The sequence below is a fragment of the Poromitra crassiceps genome, assembly GCF_964638095.1.
Source record: "Poromitra crassiceps genome assembly, chromosome: 11".
Lineage (NCBI taxonomy): Eukaryota > Metazoa > Chordata > Actinopteri > Beryciformes > Melamphaidae > Poromitra > Poromitra crassiceps.
This window is the reverse complement of record NC_139643.1, coordinates 20,162,772-20,187,334: the sequence shown is the minus strand read 5'-3', so window position 1 is coordinate 20,187,334 and position 24,563 is coordinate 20,162,772. Positions and strand designations below refer to the sequence as shown.

Below are 24,563 nucleotides of genomic sequence, written 5' to 3'. Positions count from 1 at the left end.
CTACTGTGTATTATTAATTGCTTGTTTCTATTATTTTCTACTGTGCTTTTATCCAGCAATCAACACCTTGCCCAGGGACTACAGTTGAAAATGAGCTACCCAGCTAAAACACATTTGCAGCAATGTTGATTGATGTGCATTGTCCCTGTACAATTACACTAATAAACTCAACTGATTGAAATGTGTCTTGCTTTGTGACATGCAGTAAAATGATCTCTCCCTCTCTCTGCTCTGTCCACCACCCCCTCGCTCACACACACACGCACACACACACGCACACACACACACACACACACACACACACACACACACACACACACACACACACACACACACACACACACACACACACACACTTCCTCTTTCTCTCTCTCTTTCACCACATGTCTGGGTCTCTCGCTCTTTTTCCCGGTTTCTGTTTTCCTCACACAGCCACACTCACTCGTTATTTGTTTACACCCACACACACACACACACACACACACACACACACACACACGCACGCACGCACGCACGCACACACGCGCGCGCGCGCACTCATGCACACACACACACACACACACACACACACACAGACACACACACACGCACACACGCACGCACACACGCACACACACGCACACGGACACGGACACGCACACGCACACGCACACGCACGCACACACACACACACACACACACACACACACGCACACACACACACACACACACACACACACGCACACACACACACACACACACAAGTGGAGGGGTGGCCAGCAGAGGATAAATGGGGCTGATGACCCTAGATGGACAAGACCATGCTTATGATGAGAAATAATCTAAGTGGTGGTTTGTGTATCTACAGGCCTCGTCTCTCAAGACAGATGTGTTGGCTCCTGCAGTTTGCAAATGTCCCGCCAACCCGTCTGTATACTTTGCACTTCTGAAAGTTGGTCAAAGTTGCTTTTAAAGACCCCCTGAAGTCAAAAATATGTTTTTCTTGTTCAGTTGGATGTCTGAGCTTCACTGTGCAGAATGATGTCTGTGCAGAGTTTGGCACTAGAAGGCGCTGTTTCCACAATCGTCTGCTGAAAGCGGAAAGTTTGATTCGTGACATCATGAAAGCTTGAGCCAATTCCTGTCCAGTGTTCAGCAGCTTAAAGCCTCAACATATCCTCACTCCCAACACATCATATACAGTAGCCTACTGCAGTTCGGTCGCACACCCTTGCCGTCACTTTGTCATGAGTTTGCCATGATTGGCTGGTTAGGTGCTAGATAATCCTGATTGGTTGCTTTGGACTTTTAAATGAGGGAGAAGGAGGGGAAGTATTTGAGGGATTTTAACAATATAACCATTTTTTGTGGGAAAAACCATGACACAAACTATTCAGAGTATTTTATATACATCTTGAAACATTACTTTATGGGGTCTTTAAAAATAAACAAGAATCATACAGATTTGTGGCTTCTACAGGATATCGTTTCACTAGCTGTGGTAAGTCTATGGTGGTTACGACATAATCAAAATCTCATTGCACAATATGAACAGGGAAATACTCTTCCGGGAACAAAGGTGTCACGTGACTGTTGAGCTCTATACTCCAATCATCTCTACCAGAGCAACAGATCCCAGAATCACTGATTTTATCATGGAGATCTGAGATACACAGCCAAAGACGATGGGATTTCAAGCAAGACGGCCCAACTTCAACTCACTTCCTGTCATTTTGGCACGCGTGTTTTGCCCATGGCTTTCCACTGACTGAGGTCTGAGTCTATCGGAGTCAATGGGAAAAGTCAACATGATCTCAGATTATGACAGATCCCTTCGCCCCCATATTCATTAAAGTAAATATTCGGCCCGTTCTCCGAAGCCACATTATCTTCAGAATATTCTGACACTAAAATGGCATTTTTCAGACAGACAGATCAGGAGAAAAATAAACTTGTTGAAGACCTGTTTCTATCTCAGCAACACACTCTCGTGAGACTTGGCAACAGGAACTCATGTTAGCAGGGAGCGATTAGCTAAAGCTAAAGCTGAAGTTCGTTAATGTATTAGCTAAATCTGTGGCTAGAATAAATTTGTTTTGTAATGGAATATCTTAGTTTCAACTGTATTGAGCTAACAACGGGCAGCTTTGTGTAGTTGCCCCCTATCTTCCCACTGGCCTTAGGCGCTAAAACTGGCGTTAAACGCAAAAAAACACGCCTTGCGCCTGCCTCGGGAAGATAGCAACATGGTTTTAGGCCCCGAAATGGTGCCGCGTCTATGTGCCGACAGGCCGCAGTGCCGACAGGTCGCAATGCCGATAGCCCACAAGCAGAACCAGCTGAGCGAGGCGGCGTGCAGCGTGTCGGTACAGCTAACCTCTCCCAGCCCCCACGCCAAACCTAACCTCCCCCCATGCCTAAACCTAACCTCCCCCAGACCCTAACCCAAAACCTAACCTCTCCCACCCCCCACGCCTAAACCTAACCTCCCCCAGACCCTAACCCAAAACCTAACCTCTCCCACCCCCCACGCCTAAACCTAACCTCCCCGAGACCCTAACCCAAAACCTAACCTCTCCCACCCCCCACGCCTAAACCTAAGGTCGGCATTGCGGGTGGTCGGCATAGCGGGTGGACACCCCCGAAATGCGCTTTACGCAGAAGAGGCGTGGCGCAGTGCCACAATAGGCCAGAATGGGCGTTTCCGCCTTAAATACCGGCTTAACGATATCTCCCCCCCTGGTGTTAATTTAGCGCTTTAGCGCTTTTCAAAACCAGGCCTTATTCAGTGCGCCGCGGATATTACTGTGCGTATTTACGCACAGCTCTCCTCTGCCGATCTCACACTCTCTCCCCCTCTCTCTCTCTCTCTCTCACTCCCGTAGTTGACAACTCTCGTCAAGTCCCGCGAGACTTTCCTGCCGCTGCCCTGTGGACTGGCTTGACGAGAGTTGGTGCCACTGACCCGAAAGGAGGAAATGGGATGCCTGTAAACAGCTGGAAATAGCCCGGGCGAGATATGGGTCGAAAACGGGAAGAAAACTGTCTATTTACATGGAAGAAGAGCACGCTGCCATGTGGCCCCGACGGAGCGCATTCAAGGACTGGCTTGGAGTACTATTTCGATCACAACAACGCCTACGACGGTCCAAATCGCTGCGGAGGACACTGGGTGAGTCTTCAGATAATAATTAATGTGAGGAGAGGGCTCCAGGTTAAAAAAAAACGAAATTCTCCTTTAAGGCCGCATGTAGCGCCGACACCAAAATATCGAGTGCGCTGGTCCACACCCACTAATCTGCGCTGCGCCTGGCGCTAAGCGCTGTTTTTAGGCTGTTGCAACGATAGAGACCATTATGTGTGGTTTGTGTGGAGTTTTGGAAACTCACAATCTCTATTTCAAGTTAGCTTGCTAGGTCAGCATTAACCCTGCGTCACCAGGCACAGTCCTCTCACAACACTTCAGGGGAGAGGTCAGGTGACCACGTGACCATTTGGGAGACTTGCTGCTACCATTTGTTAGAATTGGCAGAGCCTGCCGTGACCCATCTAGATAGTAATAGAAGATCTCTGCCACAACCAAGTTGAACATCTCTTAATAAAAAAAACAAGAAGCCAATATTTGCCTGAAATACAATATCGGCCTACTGTATCCCTAATGTGAAAATCTCTGTTGCTGAGTAGCTCCAATGCAGAGAGCAATGCAGACCCGACACTGCCCCCTACTGGAGATCTGAGTGAAATGAAAATGTTCCTGAACATTTCAAATCATTGTGTAACGTGGAGCGTTGCGCCATGAAGTTCAGATCGTTCTGCATTGAGTTATGTTGTCATGCGGTTCTCAACTTCTCTTCTCAACTTCTTTAAAAGGACAGAATTTCTTCACACTTTGTGCAACTTTTGCTGTCAGACGACTGCCGACTTTCTCAATCACTTTTCATGGCATCATTGCCTCACAGACTCACACATGAAATGCATGCATGCACGCATTTCATACACACACACACACACACACACAAACACACACACACACACACACACACACACACACACACACACACACACACTCATACAGCACACACACAGAAGTCTGCTTTGGGTTAGCTGGTGTGATTCATCTGACAGGTAATGACTAGACTGATAAACTTTTAATTTCCAAGAACAGTTGTTGCTTTTCTATGAATGATCACAAAGTAGGGGCGCTGCTATGCTTTCATCTTTGAATGACTTGTTTGATTTAGATTCCCCAGAGATTGAGTCAAGATGGTTTGTTGGGAAGAGGATCACTAATATTTCTCATAGCGAACATTCCTGTGTCCTTCTATCATCATCATGTCATTATAACCCCCCCCACACACACACACACACACACACACACACCTTTTTGCTTGTTGTGTGTACGTTTTTGGAGTTAAATCGACACCTATACATTATACTGTATGTGTGATCTTGTGTGATCTTAAGATGAAAAAAAAGTGGACAGAAAATCTCATATCTCACATTTCCTTAAAAGTCTGCATGGACCAACCTGACAAAATGTTATTTGTTTTTCATTTTCTTAAAACCATTTTGTGTTTCTTAGAGAAATATAAACAGTGAAGTGGACTTTCTTTCCAAAGCCTTTTCCTTTCCATCAAGGCAAAGGGTGGCTGCTACTGTATATAAATAATCTAAAGATTGTTTTGATTTGTCCCACACCTTTTCATTTGTCCCACACCTTTTGATTTATCACAAACCTTTTTGGTCAAAACTTCAATTTGTGTTATTCTTTCATAGTTTAGACGTTTTTACTGTTATTCTGAAATGTGCTATGTCCTAAAATGTCTTCTTCAATAGAAAAGAAGCCATAGTCTCAGTTGGATAATTGTTTATAAATGATTGTAATTGATACAGTACAATTACTGTGCTACTATTGATAGGCTACAGCCGGGAGTTTTCAAAGTCTGAGACTGATATTGCTGTTTGACATACTTCAGAATACACTGCACATACATGCATAATACTATATCAAATAAGGTCTGTCTGAAGGCATTTATTTGTTTCTCTCTGGGAAAATGGTAGAAACAGTAAAACTTGCCAAAACGGTACGGTATACTATAGGCCTACTGTATGTGATCTCCTCTTGATAACTAATGTAATAACTAAAAAGTAATAACTTTTATTTTTATTTTTAGAGGAGATGTCACGTTTCCTTTTCGAATGCTGGATATCTTGAATTTAAAGGTCCCAATTCGTGCAGCTGTAACCTCTTAAAAACGTGTGTCTCTGGTCCATAAAACATGATTCTGGATTAATTTGTCGAAAATATAGCAACCCCGTTTGTTGTGACGGAGTTCTCACTTCCTCATCTCGTCGCTTCCCAAGAATGGTCTGTTTCTATAATATATTCAGAACTAACAGTTCCCATTGGCCGCTGAGGGAGAGCCCGCCCCAGGCTCCCAGCGGCCAATCAGATTAGCGTCTGTGGACCAGCACGCTAGGTTGCGAGCTATCGCTAACTTAACGGTTGCTACGCTAAAGAGGACATCTCAAAATGCCTAGACTTACCGAATGCACCTCCGCAGTTGCTGGATCACGTACAGTTGGCGTCGCTCCAGCTAGAAGTGTTAATTTTGTGGCTATAGACAAAATGGTGCAGGTAGCTTGTGTGAGAGAGACCCGCGCAGTATGCTTGAGGACCATCGTGACGTCCCGATACCCCGTCTGGGGAACAGAGCGTTAGGGGGCGTGGCTTGAAGGAGGCTGCAGGGGGAAGCTGGATAGGGACAAATCCAACTGTGGCAGTTCTAAGCTTGTGACCACTCATTACAGGGAGGGCTGACAGCAGTATATATGCATTTACAAGTAAAAACAGCTTTTGGGGGAATGGGACCTTTAAACTAAATTTAAACTACATTTCTTCCTGAGGATTGGAATCAGCGTGTGGAGAATCTGACAGAGAGATGGGTATCGGTCTGACTGTCACTTTAATGTCCTCTCTGATGCAAGGTTAGTATGTGACAGCAGGTATTTCTCCATTTCCACTCTTCCTTCCTTTATTGCCCCATTGACCTCACGTCTGCAATGACACCTTGTTTGCTGAAAGCGAAGTACAATCTATCAAATCGGCCACACTTATTCCATTGTATTATATCAGCCACATAGCCTACATGTAGACATGCCAGAGCTCAAAACTGGCTGCTATTCGCGATTAAGCATGATTTCCCCGCCCCCCCCCCCCATTCACTTGAATAAGGGTTTCAAAAAATCTTGCATTACATTAGCTGTATCTCAGAAACCATATGACCCAAAGCAACCAAACTTAGCAGGGAGGTTCACAGGTGGGTCTTTTACTAATTACAGCAATTGACCTGATGGTGGTGCTATAATTTACATTTTGGTCCATAACCTTTTAACCATAGGACAATCCAAATTATTTTTTCCCTGCATTCCTTGGGTCCTTGCGCATCTATTGATATAGGCCACGCCCATTTCCGTCTGACTAGATTTTCCGCCATTTTGAATTTTGTCCCAAAACATTTTCTTTAAATTCCTCCTTCAAATTTTGTCCAATCTTCACCAAACCAAAATACACATGATGTGTGGACTGTCCTGCACAAAAGCAATTTCGCGTTTTTTTGAAAGTCACAAACCATAAGAGCAACTGTTCCCAAATTGGTAGGTTCATAGAGTACTCTTCTACTCTGGAATAAAAAAAATATACCGATTAACCTGACTGTGGCACTATAACAGCCATCTTTACGTTTTGGTCCATAACTTTAGAACCGTAGCTTCTACAATCAAAATATTTTGTTCCCAGGTTTCCTTGGGTCGCCGCACTTTTACTCATTGCTGTGATCTAGAAAATTACACCTATTGACAAGGTGGTGGCTTTTTTTTTCTTTACTTTTTGGTCCATAACTTTTGAACTGTAGCGTCAACAAACAAAATTATTTCGCCCCCGGATTCCTTCGCTCCTCCCGCTTCTACTCACATAGGCCCGCCCATATACTTTGTCCACCCTAGCATAATAGCAACCATCTACAAACTTGGGGCTGGATCGAAGGGCGGGGTCGAGGGCAGGGGCGTTGCAAGGGGGCGGGACATCGCGGGGACAGCAAGCACAATTACATTTTCGTTAGTTAGGAAATTTAGCATAGTTTCTTATTCTAATTGGTAGAATAAAGCGTTAAAAGCGCGTGTGCACTCTGGTGTGTAATATGTGTGCACATGCAGGGGTTTTACGTTTGTATGTGTAGGTGTGTTTGAAGCTTGTATGTGTAGGTGTATGGGTGTGTGTTTTTGTGAGTTCTTTTAACACCCTGACTTGCAACAGTGATTGAATTATGCAGAATGTATAGTAATAAAAAAGAAAATGTGTATGTCAGTGTGTGTGTGTGTGTGTGTGTGTGTGTGTTTATATGCCTATAGAAGACTGAATGTGTGGCATTATATGTAGGGTGTGTGTATTTTTTTCTAGGATGGCTCCGGAATGACCTGCCCCAGTCGGCCTCTGATTGGCTATCCCTGATATTCTTAGCCTAACCCCCACCAATCATCACTCCTCATGCCTAAACCCAATCATCACCGCTCATGCTTAAACCCAGCCCAGGAGGCAGAGTAGGGCGGGTCATCCCGGCACTATCCTAGGATTTTTTATTTGCATGCAAATAGCGTCGCGGCCAGTCTGATTGGCCACCCCAAAATTCTGAGTTATGACTGCTGATGATGATGCTGCTGCTGATGATGTTAGTCAATTTTTTCCCCCAAAACGTTCCTTGAAGGGCCACATGTGAAAGATTTCTAAATAATTCTGGGTTTATAAGTCAGAATTCTCACTCGGAATGCCGCACTCCATGCCACCCTTGCTTGAGTCTGTGCCCCACCTCAGCCACCCCGGTCAAAATTGCCTGGACACGCCACTGGCTGTATGTATGCAAAAAGAGCTTAAAGGAACACTGCTGATTTTCAACCAGCTTTGTATCATTATAAAATCAGTAGTATATCAGAAATCTCTTTACAGTTTTGCAGTCATTCATTTAGTACTTTGACAGTTATTGAGAGTTGATTTGAATGAAGTTACATGAAATGACATCACTGGTCCACACCTTAACTCAAATCAACTCTCAATACTAACTAAATGAATGACTGCAAAACTGTAAACGGTTTTCGGAGAAACTACTGATTTTGTACAAAGCTGGTTGAAAATTGTTCCTTTTAAATAGCTGAAAAGTACTTTGTCAGCTTCCCCTGCGGATCATGGATCAATAAAGATATTTAAAAGACTAACGTAAATGTTTTTTTTCCTAGGGTTCCTCTGTATGAAATGGAGTGTGTCTCTGCCCAGACATGTTGTGGCGATCAGCGGCTCGTGCCTCAGAATCCCGTGTCGTTTCCAGACCCCCGCGAGGTACGACGCCAACCTCCTCAACTGCTCCCACAGCGCCATCTGGAACAAAGGAAATAAAAAGGTCAATCGACCTGTGTTCTCCTCCGGCAAATCACAAGACCAGAACGCCATACAGGTAGGCATGTCTCCCTTGCTCTATCAAGATATCAAGATAATGAGGCGATTATCACAGCAAAGTGCTGCACCATGTAGCTTGAGATGTTGCTGGTTCAATTCTGCACTCTTAAAATGGACGTGCAATTTTCAAACCCATCTGGCCAACTTGGGTTCAGTCAAAACAACATGGAGCTCAATGCTCAAAAGACAGTGGAGACGGTTGTGGACTACAGGAGGAACGCAGCCTCACCTTCCCCCATCACCCTGGGTGACAGTCAACACTGTGGAGTCCTTTCGCTTCCTGGGTTCCATCATCAGCTGTGACCTGAAATGGGAGCTGAACATCAGAGCTCTCACCAAGGAGGCACAAAAGAGTATGTACTTCCTCGGCCACCGCAGGAAGTACATACTCTTTTGTGGCAGTGTTGGTGCTTTTCTACACCTCCACCGTGGAGTCCATCCTCACTCCCCCCACAAATAAGGACTTTATCAATCTTGAATCTGACGGTGCAAACACACTGAACGCTGAAGTGACGCTGAAGTGATGCGAATCATCTGGAATTGTGGGCAGTTTCATTCCCGCGCCCTGGTTAACAAAATGCAGTCACACTGGCCATGGCGCAGGCGGCTCGCGGCCTGCAGCGATAGAGGCAGGAAGTCAGTACAAAGTTGTGACTGGCGTGGAGCAAAACAGACTGCTTCTGGTGTGACTGGCCAGGCTCCTGCTCGAGCTGAATTGACGTGCGACAGTGTGTTTGTGCCTTTATAGCATGCGTACAGACTACAAGATCCTCGTAAGTCGTCACTCTCTGTTCCTTTCACACAAATAGAACTCTCTGTCTTTGAGTCGTTTTGGTTTTCACACTATATGACATTACAAGATATTTCACCAGGAGAATCCCCGACCAGTCCATAAGCGCAGTCTCTCACACCGGCTTTATTCTTTCTAAACACACGCTCGCACATCGATGGGTCATTCTCCAAAATTGGTTCAATGTTAGATTTATGAAGTCAGAGTTACTACGTTTACGGCTATCTCAAATATGATTTGTGTTTCGAATGGATAATAGATTGATTTTAGTAAACATACGATTTGCATATCTACTTGTGCTTTTTACATTAGTTCGTTGGTTGTGGGACAGTTTGTACCAATCCTGGAGAATGACCTCCTCAGGCAGACCACTTGCCTGTTTGTAGCGTGCTGCAGACAGCACACATCACCCCCCGGCTGTCTGCCTCACTATGCTCTCCTCTCCTGACCACACTGCCGACACGACTAGATATCAAGCAGGCTAGATATCTGTGATTCGTCAGTGAGCACTCGAGGAGCTCCTCGCTCGCGTCTGTAGACAGTTGACACTTAACGTGCCGAGCCAACGTGATTTGCCTCTGATCAGGGGGGGTTTGTTGCCGAGCTCCAAAAACAGCTTGCTGAGGGCTCGGAGCGCATGTGTGAACTATCCATTAGCTGCACTTTGATATAGTCTTTGTACAATAGTTAGTTTCAGACAAGCAATGTGATTGGTCAAAGTCAAAGATGTGTTCCAACTGGCCTTGATCATGGTTGCTATGCCAACTCTTGCCTTAAACAGTGAGTTAGCATTTTCCATTGATTTTTCAGTAAATATTTCAAAATTACACTCAGTTTGATTCTAGGTAATTTGATGCTGCCATTGTTAATATCGATATTACGAATGAAATATAATGAGCAATGAAAATAGATTTAATTAACAATGAAAATTATCCCTTTTTAAAACTTCTCGCGAGCCTCTCTCAATTGTTCTATTTGCCATAACTTATTAATATTCAAATTGTCATACTCCTATTCATTGTGTCATTCATGTTTTTGTGTGTCATTAAAGTGTCTTTGAACATTTAGAAAAGTGCTATACCAATCAAATGTATTTTTATGATTATGATTATTACCAGCCTATTGATCAGTCATAACTCTTCTTTTAGGGGGAGCTTACCGGAGACCTGACGAGGAAGAACTGCACCACAGTTTTCAGCAGCTTCCCTGAAGGCTACAATGATTCATACTTCTTCAGGCTGGAGTGTGTCAATGAGCCCAAGTATAATTTATTTCCCGGAGTCTACATCCAATCTCATTCAGGTGGGAATGGACGAAATTACCAGGAGCACTTTATTCACAGTGATCAAGAGCAACAAATAGCCTTGGTGACTGGTGTAGGAACATAAATAGCCTACTTGTTGACTGGTGTAGGAACATAATTAGCCTACTTGTTGACTGGTGTAGGAACATAATTAGCCTACTTGTTGACTGGTGTAGGAACATAATTAGCCTACTTGTTGACTGGTGTAGAAACATAATTAGCCTACTTGTTGACTGGTGTAGGAACATAATTAGCCTACTTGTTGACTGGTGTAGAAACATAATTAGCCTACTTGTTGACTGGTGTAGAAACATAATTAGCCTACTTGTTGACTGGTGTAGAAACATAATTAGCCTACTTGTTGACTGGTGTAGTAACATAATTAGCCTACTTGTTGACTGGTGTAGGAACATAATTAGCCTACTTGTTGACTGGTGTAGAAACATAATTAGCCTACTTGTTGACTGGTGTAGAAACATAATTAGCCTACTTGTTGACTGGTGTAGTAACATAATTAGCCTACTTGTTGACTGGTGTAGGAACATAATTAGCCTACTTGTTGACTGGTGTAGAAACATAATTAGCCTACTTGTTGACTGGTGTAGAAACATAATTAGCCTACTTGTTGACTGGTGTAGGAACATAATTAGCCTACTTGTTGACTGGTGTAGAAACATAATTAGTCTACTTGTTGACTGGTGTAGGAACATAATTAGCCTACTTGTTGACTGGTGTAGAAACATAATTAGCCTACTTGTTGACTGGTGTAGGAACATAATTAGCCTACTTGTTGACTGGTGTAGGAACATAATTAGCCTACTTGTTGACTGGTGTAGGAACATAATTAGCCTACTTGTTGACTAGGAATTTAAATAGCCTCCTGTTGACTGGTGTAGGAACATAAATAGATAGCCTACTTTACATTACGCATTGACAATACTTGTTGACTGGTGTAGGAACGTACATGTAAATAGCCTACTTGTTGACTGGTGTAGGAACGTACATGTAAATAGCCTACTTGTTGACTGGTGTATATGACCGTACATGTAAATAGCCTACTTGTTGACTGGTGTAGGAACGTACATGTAAATAGCCTACTTGTTGGCTGGTGTAGGACCGTACGTACATGTAAATCGGTAATCTTGTCTCGCTGTTTAGGCTTCTGAACACCGGCGCCCCCCAGGGTTGTGTCTTATCCCCTCTTCTGTACTCTTTATACACACATTTCTGTCAATCACACACTAGATCAGTTTTGTTGTATAAGTTTGCGGATGACACCTCTGTGGCGGGTCTTATTACCAACAATGATGAATCGGGCTACCGCAGAGAAGTAGAGGAGCTGGTGAGATGGTGTGAAAACAACAACCTGATACTTAACATCTCAAAAACCAAAGAGCTGGTCGTTGATTTTAGAAAGAGCAGCAGCCTCCTTCCCCCTCTTTCCATCAATGGAGAAGTGGTAGAGAGGGTCACCTCCTTCTGGTTCCTCGGGACCACCATCCATGAATCCCTTTCATGGGATCTCAACACCAGTCTCATGATCAGCAAATCCCACCAGCGAGCGACTCTATTTCCTGCGGCAGCTCAAAAAATTCAGGGTCAGTCAAGCTGCAATGACCCACTACAGGTCTGCTATTGAGAGTATTCTTACTTTCTCCATGCTTGTCTGGTTTGGTCACACAACCATTCAGGACAAGACTCGGCTGGAAAGAGTAGTACGCCGAGCATCTAAAATCATCGGCTGTAGTCTCCCCTCACTTACATCACTGTAGTCTCCCCTTACATCACTGTAGTCTCCCCTCACTTACATCACTGTAGTCTCCCCTCACTTACATCACTGTAGTCTCCCCTCACTTACATCACTGTAGTCTCCCCTCACTTACATCACTGTAGTCTCCCCTCACTTACATCACTGTAGTCTCCCCTCACTTACATCACTGTAGTCTCCCCTCACTCACATCACTCTTTTCCACAAGAATAATCAGGAAGGCTAATAAAATCATAGCAGACAACTCTCCTCCAGCACACTACCTCTTTAATCTCCTCCCATCAGGCAGGAGATACAGAAGCATCAAGAGCAAAACATCTCGCTTCAGAGATAGCACCTACCTCCTTGCCATTAGACATCTGAACTTGCACTGATCCATTGATTATGTCTGACCTATAGCACTTTAAACTGTATGCACTTCTGCTGAATACAATGCTGCTGGATACTGTTCCTGAATGTTATTTTGTTCTTGTGTTATTGTTTGTATATGGTGTGCTGCTGCACTGTCTTGTCTTTTTTGTCTGAGAGCGAACCAAGACAAATTCCTATCAACTTTGTTGACATGGCAATAAACTGATTGAATCTTGAATCTTAAATATAGCCTACTTGTTGACTGGTGTAGGACCGTACGTACATGTAAATATAGCCTATTTGTTGACTGGTGTAGGACCGTACGTACATGTAAATAGTCTACTTGTTGACTGGTGTAGGTAGGAACATAAATAGATAGCCTACTCATTGACTGGTGTAGGAACATACTGACTAACTGACAGTTCAAGTACTGAGATAAATACATTCTGTCGCTTAGTTAATATTTTGACCAAGTTGATGGGACATCGACTGGCAAAATGCAGAACGCAAGTTCAGCAGGATGCTTTTAACCTGTAGATGTCACTCTTAACACTGATTTGGATTTGGGGGTTTTATTTATTTTATTTAACCTTTATTTAACCTGTCTAATAATAAAAGGGTGAACCTGCCCCCACCCCCTCCCCCAAACAAAAGAATATATAGAGAGGAGAGTAAAGCAATCAATTATAGCAGAGATCTAACTGAAACATCTTGTGAAGAGGTAAAAAAACACCAGACAGCCCCTCGGTACTTACAATCTATGGTCAGAATCCAAATCTCTCACCGTTCCCTTCGCTCCTCCACCAGCGCAGGACGCCTCGCCCCTCCTTCACTACGGGGGCTCAAAAGTAGCTCATCCCGTTCGCGACTCTTCTCGTCCCTGGCACCTCAATGGTGGAATGAGCTTCCACCTTTGGTCAGGACGGCTGAATCACTGCCGATCTTTCGGAAAAGACTAAAGACACACCTTTTCAGGGTCCATCTGGGCCCTTCTTGATCTAACTTCTTTCTCTCTGTAAAAAAAAAAAAAAACTTTACTTGTACCACTGTTCCTTCAGAAGTTGTAGTTATCATAGACTGTGTTACATAGTGGATTGCTCTATTGCTGACAAAAATGTGTTATTGTAAGTCGCTTTGGATAAAAGCATCTGCCAAATGACGTAATGTAATGTAATGTAAAATATCACCATACTTGAATGGATGGATGACTCCTCTCTGTGCCCCCGACAGAGCCCCCTCCCCCCGCGCTGAGTGGCAGAGACGAGGCGTCGGAGGGAGAGCAGGTGAGACTGGAGTGTTCGGCCCCGGTGCCCTGCCCCTCTCTGCCCCCCTCTCTCACCTGGCTGCTCTCCCCACCGGGCCGCAAGGAGGAGACCATACAAACACAGGAGGTGACGCATTCATTCATTCATTCATTCATGGATGTACAGTATCCTCCATGTTGTGAATCCAAGTGTATTTTTGACTTAGTTTCTTGGTAACATTTACTGTGTGTATCACTGTGTCGTTCAAAGAGAGTGTGCCTTTGTGTTGTCCTTGTGAAATGAGAGTATGTTCTGTGGGAAAAGTGAGGGGTGGGAGTGAGCTGGAGTGCATGTGTGTGTGTGTGTGTGTGTGTGTGTGTGTGTGTGTGTGTGTGTGTGTGTGTGTGTGTGTGTGTGTGTGTGTGTGTGTGTGCATGTGTGTGTGTCTGAGACGGAAGATATTCTCGCCTGTCATCAAGTTGGACACACAAGATCTAGCTTTGCGTTTTACGTGGGATCTGGCTGAAACTTTCAGGGGGTGTAAAGAGCACCCGTGCGGGTGACCTGACGGAGCCGGATTTTTTAATTAGGCGATTGCCCTAATTACCTAATGACATCAGTGATGTCATCAATGATGTACCATCACTGATGATGTCATACATAGGCATTGTGACATCCTTGTGACATCACTGATGATGTCATCAGTGACACACGCACACACACACACACACACACACACACACACACACACACACACACACACACACACACACGAGAGAGAGACTGAGGGAGAGGGAGGAGAGGGGGAGAAACTGAGGGAGAGAGAGGAGAGGGAGAGAAGGGGGGGAGACTGAGAGAGAGAGAGAGAGGGAGACATTGCGCACACGCCAATAGGGCAGGCGAGGCCACGCAGCAGCCAATCTGCGGGCGAGGCCGCACAGCGGGCAAGCTGCGTATGCGAGCTGCAGGGCCAGCTCAGTGAGCTGCAGGGTGGGCGAGGCCGTGCAGCGGGCAAGCCTAGGGATCGAGCGTGTGTAGCGTGCGAGATGCCTACTACTTTAAATTAGCTATTCTTAACATTTTTCATATCACAAGACCCCCATTTGAGGATAATTTGTCCCTAGACTCAAATCTGAGAATTGTTCTATTGTCAGATCATGATTTTGTCCAGAGGTCCATGCACTGTCTGTATTGTAGGTAGAGAGATAACAGCGAAACTATGATCAAAACAGTCATTCTTCTACATTATCTAACTTTGTTAACTTCTTGTGAATGAAATAATGCTTCTTGTGAATGAAAGTTTAACGATTGATCAATTTGTTGGGGACCCCCTGGAATCTTAAAGTTTTAAAACTTTCTTTATCTTACAAAAACTGAGAAACAAAAATCTGGCATTTCGAACAAGATCATCTCACTTTGTTTCAAGATGTTTCTTGAATCGAGTGACATCTTCTTGAAACAGATTGATACTTCATGATATTCTCACCTGTTTCCAGAACATTCTCCAAACAACAGATCTATTTAGGTGTTGAAACTCTGCTTGTGAATCTTCAGAGTCAGGAGGATGGACTGATCACCATCACGTCCACGCTCACCTTCACCGCCTCGGCCAGCCATCACAACCAGCCCATCACCTGCTCTGTGTCCTACCCTCTGCCAGCAGGGGGCAGCACCACGCCAGCTGCAGCCACGCACACACTCAGCATCCAGTGTGAGACTCTCACTTCACATTCACTCTTGTAGTCAGTCACCGATTGGTTTGTTGGTCACTCGAGATTAATTGGTTGGTTTACATTGATTAATGTATTCATATGTTTCCTACCTTCCTACTTTCCTCATTCCATTCAGATATTATGATCATTAGGATTTAATGTCATAATGTCTCAGTTGTTCCACCAAATGCTCAATCAATCATAAGTAGATCAATCAAATGCATTCTTATATTATCTTATCTTATCTTATGTTATCTTAGCGTATCTTACGTACAAAGTTTGCACCCACCTGACTGAATTTATACTGTCCTTAATTCTCTTAAAGCCATTTTGATCTAAAGGCTTATGCTTAAACGCTTGAAATTTGTCTTTAGACAAATGTGAGGTTTAACACGTTTTTGGTCACGGCATAATTCCAGTTGTGTCATTTAATAGTTTTGATGTGGGGGAAAAGTAGCAAATAAAGAAACATTTTGACTGGACAAAATTGTACACTAAATGCAGGCATTCCAGTCAATTCATACCAGCATCTTGAGCTATTAACTGTTTGGCCTGTTAGACACAACATAAGAGGTTAGAGATTAGGTTGGCTTGTTTCAACATGACTTGGTCTCATTTAACTTGAAAGGGATTTTGCACAGCCGGAAACATTTCTGTTTCCCAGCCAGTATTTAAAAATGTGAGCTTGTCTTGACGTGGCCTTAAGTCAACACCAAGGCAAACGGGACACGAGGTTGCCTTTGTTCCTGTATTACAGGCAGCGGTGTCATGTTTACCAGACATTGATCATTACAGTATTGCCCGTATGCTTTTAAAGCTGCAACGTTTCCCCTGAGGCAGGGAAGTGAACTGCAAGTCAGCTGGGCAAGTTTACACCTGTCGCACATCTTGATGAGCTGTGTGATGAACTCTCTGGGATAATTATATATATAATTAGATTGTCTGTTTGGGTATGAGGATGTGTTTCATATTGGATGTCGCAACCACTACCCTTCTACACTTGAAACACTTCATCACTGAATATCTCTCAAATTTGAAGAATCCAATCGGCCAACATGGATTTCAAGTCAGCTATTATGCTTGAACTTTCAAACTGGACCCTACTTTTCAAACTGGACCCTACTTTCCAAATTGGACCCTACTTTCATATTTGTTTATGTATAATTAAGTCATTTGAGCAGAAATGTTTGAAATTGGTGCATGATTGACCCAGATCATTTCAGTTGCTTTTCCCACATGCCCCTTCGGCAGCTGTACGTCCACTAAACAAGCTTGTTTAAGATAAGATAAGTAAATAGAGGTGCTCCTAGTTATGTCTCTATCATATAATAAGGATATGAGCAGGTGCATGGCAGAAAATAAGCTTTTTACAGGACATACATGTACGGTTCCCACATGCTCTATCGGCCTCTGTTCCAGGCCGTTTGCGTTGGCGGGTTCTTGCTCAATACTTTTTTTTTTTTTTTTTTTATCCCATTTTATCCCCCGTTTTTTTAGTGCTCATTTGAATTACTCAATCCTGGTTGCTACTCCATCCTCTGCCGATCTGGGGAGAGCCGAGACTGATTCCATGCTTCCTCCGAGACATGGGCAGTCAAGTCAGCCGCTTCTTTTCACCTGCCAGAGGAAGCTTCACCGGTAGGACATAGCACGTGGGAGGTTCACGCTATTCCAACCAGTTCCCCTCCCTCTGAACAGGCGCCCTTAACGATCAGAGGAGGAACCACATAAGCAACCAGGATGTTGCATGTTTTTGTGAAGGGGGTTCCTATATGAAGGAGACCCCCGGGAGGCACGGGGAGAACATGCAAACTCCACACAGAAAGGCCATTTTGCCAACCCCACCCGGGCGGTGGGCACTCGAGGACATGCGGACGGGCACGCATTCCTTCAGTGTTCACATCGGTCCAGGTGGGAATCGAACCCACGACCTTCGAGCTGTGAGGCGATAGTGCTTACCACTGCACCACCGTACCTCTCTTGCTCAATACTGCATCAATTTCACAAATTTCTGTTCCAGGTGAGTTAAAAATAAATAAAAAATAAGGTCCAGGTTGTAAAATACAGACAATTCTCCTTGAACCCAGTAGGTGTCACTTTTTTCTCCAATGGGGGGGGGTTCCTCATTTGGGAGCGCCTTGTGATTGGTGGCCTGTTTCTTTGTCTCCCAGTCGCTCCTCGATCCACTGTTGCCACTCTCAGCCCCTCTGGTCCGGTTGCTGAAGGGCGCGGCGTCACGCTGACGTGTCGGAGTGACGCCAACCCCCCCGTGCAGCGCTACACCTGGTACAGAGACCAGCGCGGACAGGTGGGACGAGCTTGGATTTGTTTTACAGAGCCAATGATGTCACGCCCACTTCTGGGTTATTAGGCATGCGCATCAAGAGATTTCATTCATTTTCCCATTGCCATTTCGTAAGATGCTTATAAAAATAGTTTTACTTGTTGAAACCAAGTGATTCAGATACGTTTAGAATCGGGAGAGACCATAGAACATTTCACTCAGACAAAAAAACACACAAAAACACACATTTTTAATCCGCTATTTTTTTTACGTTTTGGTCCGAGTGAAATGTATGTTCTCCTGATTCTAAATATAGCTGAATTGTTTGGTTTGAATAAGTAAAACTATTTTTATAAGCATTTTAGGAAATGTCTATATGGGAAAATAAATGGTGGATGAAATCTCTTGGTGTGCATGCCTTATCTGGAAATAGGCGTGACTTTATAGCTCTTTATAGCTATAGAGCTCAACATGACACTTCGGTTCTGGACGAGTATTTCCCCATTCATATTCTGCAATGAGTTTTTGATTATTAGCCATGTCGTAACCACCCAATGTAGACTTAGCGTAGCACGGACAAGCTAGTTAGCCTAGCACGGACAAGCTAGTTGTGAAACGATGTATGTTCCTGTAGAAGCCACAAATCAGTGTGACTTAATTGTTTTGTTTTTATTTTATATTTTTCCGATGTCATTGAGGAGTACTACATTACCCACAATCCTAAAGTGTAATATCGATGTCTGTGAATGGTGGAGCTCGCTGATGGTGATGTCAGCTAACCACTGCACTAGGCTAGGCAGCTACAGTACGTACGCAGGCTACCAGTTTTCTGCTATAAAGGGCTCAAACCGCCACTGAGTGACTCCAACTCCTAAATTAAAGGCATGGAAACACCCAATGCTTAGGTTAGGAATTGTTATTTCACCCTGAAGTTTTTTTTGATTCGTCACTTCCCTTGGGCGGAGAAGTAAGACAGGGGTATCTCATATAAGGCTCTTTCACACACAGATCGCGGCAAAAAAGCAGTTTAGGAGTCCCGCAAAGCCTGTAGCCTCGCCACAGAAATTGCTTTCACACAGAGCCAAGCAGCACGGCCACATTCCCGTCCTGCAGTGTACTTTCAGGTGAAATCCCCTGCTCCCGGATTGAAAGGCGAGCACCACTCGCATGGTGGGCGGACTCGCCTTAATATCAAAACGCATGCATCTGCTCCTCAGACCAACTCGCCACAGACAGCTATAGCCCTCTGAAGCTTATTATTATATCCGTTAATTTTACCTACTAATGTCAACATCGTTTGAGCATAAAGCCTAACCGCACGGAGCATTCCTCCTGGCGTCCCTGCAGTCATGATTGTATAGGCTACTTTTTTTCTTTCACTCGTGCACTTTCTTGCTACATGAGGTGATTTCCCCTGTAATTTTTTTATGAATGAGCTGACCATTCGCACCTTTTCCGGCTTGCTGCGACGACGCTTTCAAATGGAGGCGGGTTGCCAGGTAACCCGGCCCTGTTACTACCTACCGTGGCAGGACAAAAGGCGTAAAACAATTATACACCAACGCGCGTTCACGACTTTCACATCGGAGGCGCGAATCCTATTTTCTGTGCATTTTTCGGCTTTCAAGGCCGGTGTGAAAGAGCCTATAGACATCTTTCCTAAGTGCAACTTTAGCCACGTGTTAACCCCCGCTCCCCATCCCAGCTGAACAGGAGGGCAGAGGGGCGCAAGCTGGTCCTCCTGGCCAGCCAGCAGGCCAGTGGAGTGTACCTGTGTGAAGCTCAGAATCAGAGAGGCTCCCTGAGGTCCGAACCTGTGGTCCTGGAGGTCGACTTCACTGCAGGTAAACCTACATTCATCACACAAGAAGCAGTACAATTACTCAAGAGCTGGACTGTAGCCTGCTGTTAAGTGCAATTTTGAGGTACAGTACTGTCGCACACTTACGTTTTGTCAGACTTTCTGCTTCTCCTCGGGGAAGGGGGGGGTGGGGGGGTGGGGGTCACATTTCTGATGGGTTGGCTTGGTTGGAGAAAATTAATGTGAAACTTACTTCCGGAGCAAGAGACGTCACGTGACTGTTCAGCTCCATAACCCACAGCTAAATGCAGTAAGTAGAAGTAGACGACGCAGGTTGAAGGAAAGTGGGTACGACAAAAAAAGTCAATTCTGTGCGTTAAAATGAAGTTACTTACTAATAATAATAATAATAATAACTTGAATTTATATAGTGCCTTTCATAAAACCCAAGGTCGCTTTACAGGAGAGGGGGCAGGGGGGGGGGGGGGGGGACCAAGGGAAACAGGTTAATGGAGAGAGGGGCAAAACAAACAAAACAAAGGGGGTGGCTAACTAACTAAGCTAAAACTAACTGATGGGGAAAGGCCATGGTGAAGAGGTGGGTTTTGAGGGTTGTTTTGAAAGTGTCCAGGGTCGGTGCGTTACGGATTTCAGGAGGGAGAGAGTTCCAGAGGGTGGGGGGCCTACATCAGGAGATGGACAGGAGACCCATGTCTGAGGACCGCAGGTTCCTGTTCATTACTGCCCTGACATGAAGTTACTTACTGTTCATTACTGCCCTGACATGAAGTTACTTACTGTTCATTACTGCCCTGACATGAAGTTACTTACACTGTTCATTACTGCCCTGACATGAAGTTACTTAAACTGTTCATTACTGCCCTGACATGAAGTTACTTACTGTTCATTACTGCCCTGATGAAGGCCGTGTGATCCTGAAACATGTTGGATCTCAATCAATCACTTTTCACTCACACTTTTCATCTGTTCAACAATGAACTAAAAGCTTTTAATGAAAGCATTTTTAATTCTGGGAAGATCATGTCTTGGATCATCCTGTGTTTTCTGTTCAAATTCAATGTTTGGAAGATGTAGATGGAAAACAAGCTTTTACAATATTCCTTGTTTTCATGTTTTTCTTCCAGGCAGCGGTCAGTTAGTCCCCTACATAATATGTGGAGCGGTGGCATTGCAGTACATCCTAACTGTCATTCTGGGTGTGGCTAAATATCAAAGGTAAGCATTGTGAGCCTGTGTGTGCATCATGTTAAAGGTATCAGGGCTTTTAAAATCCCTCTTTCAGCTCTCTTCTCTCCTTCACAATGGAAGTGGGTTTAACACGAGAAAACAATGGTATCCTACATTTGATCTGTATTTGACAGTTTTTTTAATGAATGTACTTTTTTGGACATGTTTTCAGCCAAGTGCCTCTTTCGTCGGCACAAACATTTTGGGTATGGGGTGGCGGGTGATTATAAAGAATGTACTTGCATGCTGTTTGGGAGTCTTTTCTTTGCTTCGTATATATATATATATATATATATATATATATATATATATATATATATATATATATATATATATATACAACAGGTAGTTCCGGCCGAGCAATTTGATTGGACAAGAGGGATCCTACCAGTGCAGATATTTCATGATAACGCACTGGCGCTTCACTGTGTGTAGATCACTCCGCTTCACAGCTGCTCTAATCAACAAAACACTTCACATCAATGCGTATGACAAAAAGTAGACAGCCTGCAGATAATTAGGCTGATTAGGGCCTGTGTCCACCTAGCGTCTTTTTCCGACGTTAAACGCTGGGAGTGCGCTGGGGAATGCTGATCCCAGCGCACAATATACAAGGAAGCAGTCTGCAAGTAACGTTAGTTCAGCTTGATAGCTGACAGCTAGCAAGCTAACAACACAGGTAGGCTACGCTATTAAAAGCAGTAAGCACAACACTCACCAGAAATATTAAGTGTCTAGCCGATCTGCTCCCACAATTGAGCCGTTCTGTCTCTGTTGCGATAGTTTTTCCATATGATTAGTTACCAGAAAAGGAGCAGCCGACACCAGCGTCTTTCTGAAAAGTTAAAATATTTTCAGCTGGAAGCGCTGGGAGCGCTGGGAGTCGGGCGCACAAAAACGCCGAAAAAAGACGCTGGGCGATGTGCACTTTCTCTAGACATCCGTGTGCGCTCGCATACGCTCTCCTCCCATTGGAAACAATTGAAAATAGACGCCGGAGCTGATGAAAAGACACTAGGTGGACACAGGCCCTTAGGCTACATTGTCGGCAAAGCGGAAAGCTGAGGGGACTATTTTTGTTGGCGGAGGAATAAATAGAGAAATCACATATTTTCTCAGCTTTTTGTCATTTTTTTAATCAGCTTTGTTTAATAGAACTGTTACAACAGCACTCCCTCTCATGTGATATTCCTTAAATATATATATATATATATATATATATATATATATATATATATATATATATATATATATATATATATATATATATATATATAGGCTATACACTTTACAGGATCAGGATCATTGTAAAACAGGGAATCCCACACACTGGTGTAAGATGTCATTCTTTAAGCAATAATCCATGTATTTTGGCTAACGCTCCCTCTCTGTTTGTTTTCCTTCTATTCCCAAGTCTTTCCAGAAGACTCCAGGTAAGTGGAAACATTTTGCTCCCTTGAGAAAAGAGCGAGAGAGTGAGAGTGAGAGAGAGAGAGAGAGAGAGGCGGCGAGAAAAGGAAAGTGTGAGGGATATGAGTGAAATATGAGATGAGATATAAGGGGTTGTGACCTCTACAGCACGTCACGGTGTAGCACATCACAGTGTAGTCACAGTCTGGTCTAGCTGACATCCTCATCCTCTCTGTTTGACTGATGCCGGATAACACTGATGACTCATGTGCCATTACCGTAGCTCAGGCAGGTAATGCATCATTTCCCCTTATGCCCCCCCCCCCCTTTTTTTAAGTGTGAGTCTGTCCCCTCCAGTGTCCCCCCCCCCCAGAGTCTGTCCCCTCCAGTGTCCCCCCCCAGAGTCTGTCCCCTCCAGCACCACAGTCTGTCCCTTCCAGTGTCCCCCCCCCAGAGTCTGTCCCCTCCAGCACCACAGTCTGTCCCTTCCAGTGTCCCCCCCCAGAGTCTGTCCCCTCCAGCACCACAGTCTGTCCCTTCCAGTGTCTCCCCCCCAGAGTCTGTCCCCTCCAGCACCACAGTCTGTCCCTTCCAGTGTCTCCCCCCCAGAGTCTGTCCCCTCCAGCACCACAGTCTGTCCCTTCCAGTGTCCCCCCCCAGAGTCTGTCCCCTCCAGCACCACAGTCTGTCCCTTCCAGTGTCTCCCCCCCCAGAGTCTGTCCCCTCCAGCACCACAGTCTGTCCCCTCCAGTGTCTCCCCCCAGAGTCTGTCCCCTCCAGCACCACAGTCTGTCCCTTCCAGTGTCCCCCCCCCAGAGTCTGTCCCCTCCAGCACCACAGTCTGTCCCTTCCAGTGTCCCCCCCCCAGAGTCTGTCCCCTCCAGCACCACAGTCTGTCCCTTCCAGTGTCCCCCCAGAGTCTGTCCCCTCCAGCACCACAGTCTGTCCCTTCCAGTGTCTCCCCCCCCAGAGTCTGTCCCCTCCAGCACCACAGTCTGTCCCTTCCAGTGTCTCCCCCCAGTCTGTCCCCTCCAGCACCACAGTCTGTCCCTTCCAGTGTCTCCCCCCAGAGTCTGTCCCCTCCAGCACCACAGTCTGTCCCTTCCAGTGTCCCCCCCCCAGAGTCTGTCCCCTCCAGCACCACAGTCTGTCCCTTCCAGTGTCCCCCCCCCAGAGTCTGTCCCCTCCAGCACCACAGTCTGTCCCTTCCAGTGTCCCCCCAGAGTCTGTCCCCTCCAGCACCACAGTCTGTCCCTTCCAGTGTCTCCCCCCCCAGAGTCTGTCCCCTCCAGCACCACAGTCTGTCCCTTCCAGTGTCTCCCCCCAGAGTCTGTCCCCTCCAGCACCACAGTCTGTCCCTTCCAGTGTCTCCCCCCAGAGTCTGTCCCCTCCAGCACCACAGTCTGTCCCTTCCAGTGTCCCCCTGGAAGGGACAGTGGTCCTGAAGCTGGCTAATCAGTGGCTTGGAGTTAGTTAGTGTGTGAAAGAGTCAGTCCGGTAATAAACCTCCTGTCTGCCATGAAGCCGCTCTTTGGTGCTGTGTGAAAGGAGAACATTAACCTGCACAGAACTTTAAACACCTTCTTTTGAGGCGTCCTCAGGTCTAGGGTTTCTCCTGAGGGAGGAGGAGGGGGAGGGAGGTGAAAATGCTCCCCAAACCAAAAACTAAGTCTTATATGCATGACGTCATGACGTTAGACGTACTTTGTTATGATGTGTTACGCTATATTGCAAAGTTAACTGATTAGAAACCATTATATGCCATAACATATTGCTTGAGTGTGAGATACAACCAGCTTTAGCATTGATTGGCCTAAAGGGGGCAGGACAACGTATAATTATCTGTACATCTCGCACAATACATGAGACATCAATGAACGATGACTGTTTTTATCGGGGGTTTTTTATCATCTTTTTTGTAGCTTTGCACCCACATTATATGTAGTTGTGTAATTCAGTCCTGGTATCTAAAAGTAACATTTATAATCTCACATGCGAGATCCTGGGGCAAATTGTCCTTTTAGTCTCTGCCTTTGAGCAAGGCATTTAACCCCGACTGCTCCAGTCAGAAGCCTTTCCTGTGAAGGTGCCGGGTTTCAATGTGTTTAACTGAATCTGAAGGAGGATGTGTGCTAAGTCAACCGCTCCTGGATTAATTGAGATTAAT

The 24,563-nt window shown here is 45.0% G+C and overlaps 1 protein-coding gene across 1 annotated transcript; it reads left to right on the top strand.

Moving 5' to 3' along the window:
* Positions 1–7,802: 7,802 nt before the first annotated feature.
* On the top strand, positions 7,803–23,851 carry LOC310784881 (B-cell receptor CD22-like; the record flags this gene model as incomplete). Its single annotated transcript, XM_083645915.1, has 8 exons — positions 7,803–7,886; positions 8,358–8,483; positions 10,424–10,577; positions 13,928–14,088; positions 15,496–15,652; positions 17,825–17,961; positions 19,643–19,781; positions 23,673–23,851. The coding sequence occupies 8 exons, from the start codon at positions 7,803–7,805 to the stop codon at positions 23,849–23,851; spliced, it is 1,137 nt and encodes a 378-aa protein (XP_083502041.1).
* Positions 23,852–24,563: the final 712 nt, after the last annotated feature.